This window comes from Macrotis lagotis, chromosome 8 (genome assembly GCF_037893015.1).
Source record: "Macrotis lagotis isolate mMagLag1 chromosome 8, bilby.v1.9.chrom.fasta, whole genome shotgun sequence".
Classification (NCBI taxonomy): domain Eukaryota; kingdom Metazoa; phylum Chordata; class Mammalia; order Peramelemorphia; family Peramelidae; genus Macrotis; species Macrotis lagotis.
This window is the reverse complement of record NC_133665.1, coordinates 195,523,527-195,534,606: the sequence shown is the minus strand read 5'-3', so window position 1 is coordinate 195,534,606 and position 11,080 is coordinate 195,523,527. Positions and strand designations below refer to the sequence as shown.

Sequence of the window (11,080 nt, the reverse complement as noted above, 5' to 3'; positions counted from 1 at the left end):
TCTGATTTCCAACCCAGCCACTTTCTCTTGGAAGCCCAAGCCAACTGTATGTATGTAGTGCCACACCAAATATCGGACACTGATCCCCCCCCAGACAAGAACAGGGACCAAGCTTAGTTCCATCATCATTGCTGACTCACTTCCAGGGGTTCTGCATTTTGAAAGGACGTACACTCCTGGGCAAGGGGCCACATTACACAACATCTATGTGGATGTGGATGTATGGTCACAGATGAGAATCTCTCCTCCCTCCCTCCCCCTCTGCCATGGCTAGCCCCTGAATGTTGACCAGAGGGATTTAGAATTCAGTTCTTGAGAAAAGGGGTGCAAAGTGTTTCGAAGAAGAAACTTGAGCTCCAAGTCCTGGCCTAAGGCAATGTTGGCATGGGTGGATGGGGCAGAGCTGGTGCCACCGCCTAGCTGGAGGTGGGGAGGGGGGTTGGCAGGCTAGCATTGCCTCTTAGCAAAGAGAACAATTATAATCAGTGACAAAAATATTTGTGGTCCATATGTTCCTCTGAGCTCATGTCCATCTGCTCCTGTTGCAGGCACGTTGGAAGCTGCTGCTTCTGTGATTCAGGCTTAGAGCAAACTCTTTCCGTAGGTCCCGATTTAGAGGCAGGTGCTAATTCGGTCAGCCTCTATCTTTGCAGCCTTGCTCACGCACATGCTCCATTCCTGCTGTGACTTACACTTGCCCCACGCGCACGCACGCGCACACACACACACACACACACACACACACACAGACACACACACACACACAGACACACACAGACACACACACACACACACACACACACACACACACACACACACACACTCACCCAGAGGCACACAAACGCACTGACTCCTGCAGCTACAATAAAACCTGTTGTCCCATTTGGCCCCCAAAGCCCATACTACTTAGTGGCGTCCTGGAGCTCTCCAAGGTACCAGTGGCCCCGCATGAGAGGCGACCCTCTAATTGGGGAAGGTCCTTCCTTGCAAGTCAGCAGGCAGGGGCTACCCAAAGCTCAGGCCTCGCTCGCGAGCTTGGAGATGGAGGCAGCCTTTGGCTCCTACCCTGCCCTTGTGATCCAGGAGGTAACCCTGGGCCGCCTTGGCGGTCTTCAGAGAATGACTTTACCTGGGCTCGGGCCGACATTCCCTAGAAACTGGTAGCAGGCCACACCACTATGTTGCCAGTGGAGTGGGGTCTTCTCAGTGAGGGGCACCTGTTAGTCAGCTGGTCTCGGGCCCCTGAGGCCTTGTGAGGTAGGGCCCGGGGGACGCCCCCAGGCAGCCTCCCATTCACTCGCGGCCCAGGGTGAAAGAGCGGTGCCACTGCCTCTTGGCAGCCATGCCCTGTGTTTGCAAGCAAGCTGTCTATGCCGCTGCCTCCGTAGGAGGGGTGAGAAGCAAGGCACGCGCCGGGCCCGGTTGGAGTTGGCATATCTGCCCCCCCAGAGCTTCGGCCGGGGCGAGGACCCGCCTGGGGAGCCTCGGGAGGGGGCCTGGGGAATGGGCATCGCTGCCTCGCGAAGCTCTGCCCCCTCCCCCCCCAGCCCCCAGCCACGTTTGCCGCGAGGAGCTTTGTTCCTTTTTCTCCCCTTCACTCCCCCCCCCACCCCCCACCCCAGTGGATGTGCTTCAGGAGACGTGATCACAGCCACTTGGTGGAAGGAGGGCGCAAGGCAGAGGAGCGGCCCTTCCCCAAGAGCTGCGCCCCAAGCCGCTCCCGGGCGCCTTCCGGCCGGGGCCGCCTTTCTGCTCCCCTGGAAAGCCACGTCCCCGCGCAGAGTTTCTCCTGCAAAGTGGGGGGGTTTCACTCCCAAAGGTTAAGCCTCCGGAGTGAGTAATGAGCGGCGCATTATGCGGGCGTTAATTTTAGCTCGCTGCGTAGGAGCTGCTGGGACTTGAGCGGCGGCTGGAGCCGCTTCAGTAGACGAGAGGCAGGCGTCGGGGAGCCAGGTGCAGGAGCTGCGGCGGCTGAGCCGGGGTCTGGCCCGAGCTGGCCGGGAGTGCTGGGGGCCGGCCGGCCGCCCTGCCCTCCTCCGGGGCCCCTGCCCGGCCGCCCTGCCCTCCTCCGGGGCTCCTGCCCTCCTCGGGCCGCCCTGCCCTCCTCCGGGGCCCCTGCCCGGCCGCCCTGCCCTCCTCCGGGGCCCCTGCCCGGCCGCCCTGCCCTCCTCCGGGGCCCCTGCCCGGCCGCCCTGCCCTCCTCCGGGGCTCCTGCCCTCCTCGGGCCGCCCTGCCCTCCCTCCGGGGCTCCTGCCCTCCTCGGGCCACCCTGCCCTCCTCCGGGGCTCCTGCCCTCCCTCCGGCCGCCCTGCCCTCTTTCCGGGGCCCCTGCACTCCCTCCTGCCCTCCTCAGGCCTCCCAGCCTCTGCTGACTTGTACTCTTTCCACAGGTTGACCAGGCGATGCCCGGCCGTCTGAGGAGGAGCATGGAGACGGCCGCCCGCCCCTGCTGACGGGGCCATGGGACTCCCCTCGCCATCGGGCACTGGTGTGGATCTTAGCGGCCCGGAGCCCCGGAGGCAGCGGCAAAGACATCCAGGACTCCGGCAGAGAGCCCCCACTGAAGGTAACCGCCCCCCTCCCAGGGCTCTGGTCTGGGAGGCCCTGGCAGGCCGGCGTTGAAGCCGAGGCCGAGGCCAGAAGGCCCCCAGCCAGCCATGCCCAGGGCCCCGGAGTCCAGCCCTCTCGTCCCGCGGGGGGTGGCAGGAAACTCCAGCCATTGTTCAAGAAACACTGGGAATGAAGGAGGTGGGTGACCAGCAGCGCCTCGGGCCCTGCCCCCATCCGGGCCCCTTGGGGCAGGCTATTTTTGAGCATGCCCACGTGGCATGCCAGGTGAAAGTCGAGATGACCTCCGCGGCAGATTCTTTGGGAAGCCAAGCGCCAGCGTGGCCTTGCCCATGGCCAGAGCCCCTTGCTGCTAAGTGCCCACAATCCTCTGCTAGCTGAGCCAAAGCAGCCTCAGCAACCCCCAGGTGCATCTTTGCCCCGGAGATTCTGACCTGGGAAACCCTGAGCCCAACCGGCCAGTCTGCCCGCTTTGCTCCTGCTTCCTTTGCCAGTTGACTCTAAAGTTACTGAATTTGTAAAGTTAATTAAAGAGTGCCCAGGCGAGGCGGCAGAACACTGTTTGTCCGAAGCTGCCCATCCTGACTCCCCTTTGAAGGAGACAGGCACCGCTTGGGCTGGCTGGGAAGCAGCTGCCCACCTCTCTTTTCCTTGCCCCTTGTTCCTGGTCTTGGGGGACTTTCAATAAAAACCAACTTAGATGAGTTTGGGAAGGAGGTTCAATTATTCATGAGACTCATTTGACATTTGATTAATGGCTGGACTGGGTCCAAAGCCTTGGAGAGAGTAGGGAGAGGAGCGATATAAGAAGTCTGGACTTGGGGGGAAGGCAAGGAGAGCCTGTGCTTGTACCCTGCTAGTAATGCTAGATGGCAGAACTGGGGGTGGGCTGCTGTTCAGCATCAGCAGGATGCCCACGGGGCCTGGGGGGCAAGTTTAGGACTTTCATCATCCAGCTGTCAAGGAGAAGCCTGGAAATGGCGACCCTGGAAGGGTTCCTGCCAAATTGAGGTTTCTTATTTATATGAAATATAATTGATCCACTTCCCTCTCACTACCACCAACCACCCCCAACCACACTGCAAATCTTGTACTCAGGAAAGGGGTTTTAAGCCCGACCCTTCAGATCTCTATTTTTAATTGAGTGTAGTATGTATAAGTGAGACATTCTTACACACACACACACACACACACACACACACACACACACACACACGAATCCAAAATCAGTTTGTCAAGGAAACAAAACCTCCTCCCTCCCCTGCCTTCCTCTCTCCTTTGTCTTCCCTTCTTTGAGGTGACTGGTCAGCTTATTCACTGTGTGGGATGCTAAATGGAAGTTTCCCTGGGGTCAGATTGTGGGTTTTCTGGTTGCACATTTACCAACTCAATTGCATGGTTTATTTGAGTTGTTGAAGGAAAATGACCCTGAAGGATGACACAACCACTTAACTTAGGGATTGAAGGGAAATGTAGTGAAGCCCTCAGGGGTGAAGCTGAAACCAACTGCTTGGTTTGCTGTCCCCTTGACCTTGCAGGCCCTCCCACCTTGTTATTGTAATTTCCTCTGGAGAGAGAATGTCAGAGCAAGGGGAATCCACTGCACAGACAACTGAGGCCCCCGGGGCCGAACAGGAAGCCAGAACCCCAGAGAATGGCATCATTCAGTCTGACAGCCTGGATGAGGAAGAGAAACTGGAACTTCAGGTAAGAACAGGGAGCTGGGACCAGTTGATTGTTCTCCCAAGGCTGAGGGGCTTTGCTGAGCGTTAGCCAGTATCTTTACAGGCTCAATATGTCCCTTGCCTCCCTTTTCTTGGTCACTTATTTTCAGACTTGGCATCTGGGAGGTGTATCCTGGTTTAGTCAGATACTCCAAGGGGTTCTGGCTCCTCATTTCCAAATGCTGCCCTAAGGACAAGTGCTTCAGGAAGTGTCTAACTTTGGACCCCAAAGTTATCAGTTCTTGGTTCCCAGGTTTTCTTTCTGGACCACTCAACTGTTTCTCAAAGAAAGTTTGGGGTGTCCTTCACCAAAGGCAAAATCCCCTTTTACAAGTGTAGTTGATCTAGCCTTAACAACATACAAAGCCTGCCAGAGTAATCCTAAACTGCCAGGGCAAGCATGGAAGTACCAGAATTGCTTTTCATTCTTTTTTGATTATTCTGACCCCATGAAAAATCATTGACATGCCCATTTCTACAACTGGATGTAGCCATCCCCCCCCCCCCCGGCCTTGATTTGCAACTGCCTTAGGTCAGAGAGCCAGATCAGTCATGCTAGTTTTGGGGACAGGACCCAGGACTCAGTGTATGCCTACCTTACTCTTTTTGCATTATCCCAAATGACCACCCTCTGGGACTTTCTCCACACAGAGACGGCTGGCAGCCCAGAACCAGGAGAGGAGGAAGTCCAAGGTAAGGTTCTCCACTGACACATGGGGAGGGAGGAGAGGTGTGAGAGGGAATGAGTTCCCTGGGACAGGACGGGGAAAGATTCAAGAAGTCACTGACTCTGGGTTTGAGGTCCATTAGAGCAGTAGAGGGTGTCCCTCATTCTTGGGATGGAATTCACTCTGTCTGGACACATGGATTGTACTTGGAGATATTTGGAGTTAGGACACACACCTTTGGCATGGCAGTGGGGCTGCAGGCCAAATTTGAGCCAGATGAATTTTCAGAGCTGCTTCCCTCTGAGAAGCCTGTGCTTTAACTGGAGGGCAGGAGGGGAGGCACCAGCAAGGGCCATGATATTTCTTGCCAGATCTATATGATTTTTATCTGCTGATCACTGATTATTTTTGAGAGTTGTGATTGGAGTAGAAGGCTGAGAAATAAAAGCAGTCACTTTGGCTTTGCTAAGAGTTAATTGTTAGCAGATACCTCCCTTCACCCAATGTAATGTCAGTTTAAATGAGACGAAATGCTGCCTCAGTTCCTCACTTCTGTTTGTGTGTGTGTGTGTACCTACACAAACACAAGCATACCCACATGTCTGAGTGTACACACACACACACACACACACACACACACACACACACACACACACAACTTTCCAAGCAGGCCTTCTGGAACACTTTCCCCACCAATAATCCTCATGCCAGCATTCCTCCTTCCCGGGCCTGAGAATGATGGGAATCGGCAGCTGCTTCCTTGGGCATTTTGTTTTTGCTCTCTTTCTCTCTCTCTCTTTTCTTCAGTCAGGAGCAGGGAAGGGCAAGCTGACCAGGAGCCTAGCTGTCTGTGAGGAGTCATCCTCCCGACCGGGACCAGAGGGCCTCCAAGACCAGGTATGTCCCCAGTGGTCCATTGACCTCCATGCATGGCTGGGCTCCCTCCACTGTGGTTCGCATGGATGTGTGTCATATGGGGAGATGAAGCTCAGACCTGGGTGGGGGAGCAAGGGCTAGAGTGAGTCTGACCATGATCTGGATTAGTTTCATTCAGATGCTTTGGAAGGATTCCAAGTCATGCTTCAGTGTGTCACAGAGTATCACATTTGCTTTTTTCCAGACCCTCTGAAAAGTCAACCAATGGAAAGGAATTCCAAAGAATTTAGATTAAAAACTAGCAAGGGAAGGCAGCCTCTCAGGTTCTCTTCCAAGCTCCCAGGACCCACTGATTTCTAGTTCAGCCAGGCTTTATTATCAACCAGTTCCCCAAGATGCACTTGCCTCTCAGACCCTGGATCCAGGCTCTTCTCAGCCTTTGAGACATAGAGGAAACACATTGTTCTGTGGAGGACTCCTTTGTCTGCCTTTGAGGACACAGATTCCCCACAGCTGTAAATAAGGCTCTTGGGAGGGACTGTGCTGGAGAGGAATCCTTCTTACTGTCATTGAGCAGGCACCCCCCACCCTGGCCCTGTCTTGTTGGTCCTGCATATCCAGAAAGTTGGTGCAGCAGATTTTCATCGCCACAAACAGCCTTTTGGGGGCCGACTTGGGAAAGCTCATTCGCTCATTTTCATTTGCCTTTGAGGCATGGGATGAAAGAAGAGACAGCCTGGTGCTGGGCTGCTCTCCAAAGGCTCATTTGCTTCACTAGAAATTGGGACCAATTAGGGAAAGTGAGAAAGATTTTTAGGAGCCCAGGGGGAAAGACAAAAGTATTAAACCATTCCCTTTAAATGTTTCTTTCTTTCTATTGACTTTAGTTAAGATACCTTAAACTCTCCTCATGGACTCTCTGAGATCCTAGAGCATTTTCTTCTATAAGACCAAAAAGAGATAACCTTCCCTTACTGACAGCTCTGGTTCAGGGACTGGGCCTCTCTCCCAGGCCCTGGCTTATTTGGGCCTCAAAGAGTCAGGAGATGGACAGGTTGCCTTCCAGATGTCATCTTTCTATTTCCAAATGTGAGCTCTGGGTTCTTCAGACTTTAAGAACCATGTGGGGTTCCAGTTCAACGTTTTATTTTATTTTCAATGGGGATCTACCAGGAGGAATGCAGCTTATACAGGATGGAAAATGAATGATGGGAGGTTTATTTCTGTATTCTAAGCTCCCTTGAAATTGGCAGAGCCTGGGGTAGCCCTTCCACCCCCAGGTCAGGCAGACAGAGGAGAAATGGACGCCTTGTCTATCTGCTCTGTCTGGAGGCTCCCTATGGTTGGACAAGCTACACAGAAGAAATCTTTGGTTGGATTTGTTTTCTTAAAATGATCCCCAATTGCCCCCCTTTCCCTTGCCATTTCTGGACCTCAAAGTCTATTTCTGTTGTACTACAGGCAAGGAGGAAAAAGTGATGAATGGTGCTTATTTTGGTTTCAGCTAGCCCCAAACTGGCTTGATAAGATGAACTGGGGACTTTCTGACTGATTAAGACAGGGGGAGGAGGTGCTTAGGTGGAATGTTAGTCCCAGTGGGGCTCAGCTGCTCTCTGGGGCTAAGGAGAAGAGACAGACACATCACCTTCCCCAGTCATTTTTACAAATGTAAGGCCTCAGTGCAAAGACGCATCCTACTAGGAGGACGCAAAGAATGGGTTTCGCAGTGGCCACCTGATGCCCATGGTCACAGGAGTCATCCTGTATGGGGAAGTCTCCCCCTCGAATACTTGAACTCAGGCCCAGTTTGATTTGACCTCCCAGTTTGCCTTTAGTTAAAGGAAGCTCACTACTGACTCCATTGGCCTCCCAGTGTATCATTGCACCTTGAATTTTCTATGATTCTTGTTGGATATAATGACCCTGTATCAATGTAACCCTTCATACATGTATTTTACTATTGAGGAAATCAATAAAAATCAGTATTCAACTCAGCCGAGATCCTTTCTTACCAACCAAACCTCCAGCTCCTTTGTCTATTCTTTCGACACCAGCCTGCCTTTATCTGTGTCTGTCTGTTTGTAGGAAAACAGTGTGTTGGCTCTGAATGGCACATTAGAACATCAGCCCTCATGGGCCATACCCTTGTCCCTGATTTCATTCATGACTGGATCCCCAAACCCCTGTGACTAGATGTAAGCACCCAGAGTGTGGACAGCACCTTTAGTCTTCAGTGTTTTCAAGAGACAGTGCAAAGAGCAGCCAATCCTTGACTGTCTCCATTGTTCCTGAGGGATTATTCTTTAGAATGAAATGCTTTGTGTAAAGGCTTCAGAGTTGCCATTGTCTCCTAGCTAAGCTTACAGCAAGGAAAAGGAACCCTCCCCAAGCCCCCAGAGTTGCCCCAGCAATGTCTTATGAGCTGCCTCTGACTGACCCTGGCCAAGGATTAGGAGGCATCAGCAGCCCACCTAAGTCGAGTTCCCATAGGCCAAGGACAAAAGCAGAGAGAAGTCATCTGGCCTCAATCCAAGGCAACCACTAGGCTCAGGTGTCCTCATGCTTCTTTGCACTAACCCAGCCAAGAACCTCTAGGTGGTTTCCTCCCAACTTTAGAACTATTGTCAGGACTTCTGGACTCTGCCACCCCAAAGCCTCCTGATGGATGCAAGAGTCATTGAGCAACCTGGGAGGGGTGCTCCATGGGGGCCTTTTGTCTATGGGCTGGCTTTGTTCAGCCTGTTGTCCCTTTCCCCGTGGCCACAAACTTTGCTCTTCCTTTGCTTGCTCAGTAGCTGTTACTGACACATCATACTTTCAAACCCTGTCTGGGTAAATAATGTCCTGTTTCATTTATCCTTCTTGAAACCCAAAGGAATAGTGATTCTACCATTCAGGGACTCCCATGTCCCTGGCCAAGCAGCTCTGAGCACCAGCAAGTGTCCACTAAGGGTAATGATAATTTTTTAAAAAGTGGAATAGTCATGGGGGGAGGGGAATTTCATCCCAAGATCCAACTTGTGAGCTACCCCTTCCTGAGGAGTTAGAACCTGGGGCTTCTCTGGTCCTGCAGGTCCAGCAGGGTAGAGAAAGAGGCTTAACAAGAGATGCTAATGAGGCTTAAGTACAAGTCTGGAGCTCCAGGAAGTATTGAAACTGAGCAAACTACAGACCCCCCCACACACACACACACCAGAGTTAAAATAACATAGAACAAGTAACTCTCCTCTCTCCCCCACACACACACTCAGAACAGTGTGAGAGCTTTCTATGTAATGAATGATTTATCCAGGTCCAAGGAGCCACACTTCTACAATGTCCTCACCTGTGTCTGTCTCAACAATCTGGGCTATCTGTCTGTCTATCTGACTGTTTGAGTCTAGCTGACTTTGCTGTCTGAATGTCCATGTCTGTCTGTCCATGTTTCTGTGGGTCTATATTTGTTTGTCTATATCTGTCTTTCTAAATCTAAGTCTATCTGACTATGTGTCTATGTCTACCTGCCCATTTTTCCTTGCCTACCAGTCTTAAGTTTGTCTCTGTCTCTATCTGTCTGTGTCTGTGTGTCTATGCTCTCTTTCTGTCTGTCCCACCTTCTTGTCTGAACGTATCTGACTGTCAGTTTGTCTAAGCTGACTGGCTGGGAGCAGTGTTGCTGCCAATCTCTCTCTCTTCAGAAGAGGGGCCCAGAGCTGGGGAACTGCTACCTGCACATGACGTCAGTGAGGCTACACATACACTTTGTGACTCAAGTAATTTTCATCCATGGATAAAAATAAGCTGAAGAGATAAGCTGACTTGGGAGCTGAGGGAAGGGGGGAAGCCTGGGCCTAGGCCTGGGCACAGTGCAGCTGCCAGGCTGTGAGAAGGGCCCGACCTCCCACTGACTGCAGGACAACAGCCTCCCACTGACTGCAGGGCAACAGCCTCCCACAGGGCAGGGCACTTGGATGACAGATTTATTTTATTTTACTTTTTTCATGTAAGAAAAAAGTCATTCTGAGCACCTGGTTTTGCATTCTTCTGGCTTTAATGAGTCTTGGGAAAAATGGCCACTTAGCAGGGATGGTGATTCTGGGCCTAAATCCATATTTTCTTTTTCCCCATAGGAATCAGTTCATTTACAACTTTCCAGTCTACCCAGTCTGCAAGAGGATGAGAAGCTTAGTAAAGAGGACTCTGAGAGAGAAAGAGAGAAGGAGAAACACAAGGAGCGGGAGAAAACCTGTGAGAAGCCCAAGGCCCGAATGTTGTCCAAAGGTGAAGAGGGCTGCTGGGGTCTGGCCACTCTCACTCATGGGTGTCTTGTACAGATGACACCTCTGTGATGACCTGTCCACCAAGGGTGGGGGAAAGGAGAAGTTCTGGGAGAATGAAGAGTGTTAGAAGGCAGCCTGGACTCCTTTTGGTGGTCCCATCATCTACTGAACAGTCAGGTTGAGACCAGGTGACAGGGCAGTGAATGAACTGCTATCCAGAAGGAGTTCTGGACATGTAAAGAAAAGAAAGTAAAGGGGTATTGTAGAGAGCCCATAGGCATTGTGTCTTTCCAGGTCCTAGTGAGGTGAGGGTCCTGAGGTATTGGCCAAAAGCCAGACCATTCATTCTGGGATTTACACAGAATTCTGAATGCCCCAAGTGAGGGTGTTGAGAGATAAAGTTACCACCAACTTGAATGACCTGGCAAAAGAGCCCCTTTTCTTTCTAGGGACCTGTCATAGAGCAAAATCCATTTGAAATTTCCACAGAACAATGGCAAGCTATTCAACAGACTACTATGGCTATAGGGCACAGTGTCTGGCCATGCCAGGGTAGAGAGACAAAATTTAGACCCTTACCCACATCTGGCCAAAGCATCTATGCATAGAAATTAAAAGGAGGCCAAACTATTGGAGATTGCCTAGGAGTGAGGTCTTGGCTCAGCATCACCATGACAGCCTAGGCTGTCCCCAGAGCCTAAAGCACCTCCCATTATTTCAGTCCAAAGACATAACAAAGAAGGGCCTATCCTGAAGCCCCCCAGGTTGCTTGGTGCCTATAGCCACCTTATTCTTGAGGACTCAGTTTCCCTCTCCCTTGTGATCTCCAGGGCAGGATCTCAGCCCTCCTTTGGAGGTTGGTTACCCTTGCCTGGGGAGAACTACCTAGTCTAGAATAGGACCATGTTGGGCCTCAAATAAGAAGGCTATACCAGTATGAACTGTAGGATTCTGCTATTAGGCTTTTCAAATTTCCCTTTCCATG

General features: G+C 52.0%; 1 protein-coding gene across 12 annotated transcripts in view; it reads left to right on the top strand.

Moving 5' to 3' along the window:
* The first annotated feature begins 2,360 nt into the window (after nt 1–2,360).
* Nucleotides 2,361–11,080, top strand: part of ARPP21 (cAMP regulated phosphoprotein 21) — a 100,240-nt gene continuing 91,520 nt past the window's right edge. For 7 of the 12 annotated variants that reach the window (XM_074199330.1, XM_074199327.1, XM_074199326.1 and 4 more), the window contains exons 1-5: nt 2,362–2,566; nt 4,107–4,275; nt 4,944–4,985; nt 5,768–5,857; nt 9,946–10,096. In XM_074199330.1, coding sequence (XP_074055431.1) covers nt 4,147–4,275; nt 4,944–4,985; nt 5,768–5,857; nt 9,946–10,096 — 412 coding nt within the window. In that variant the 5' untranslated portion in view covers nt 2,362–2,566; nt 4,107–4,146. Of the gene's footprint in view, nt 2,567–4,106; nt 4,276–4,943; nt 4,986–5,767; nt 5,858–9,945; nt 10,097–11,080 lie in introns of all 12 variants that reach the window. The other 5 variants (XM_074199323.1, XM_074199320.1, XM_074199318.1 and 2 more) reach the window with 2 other exon arrangements.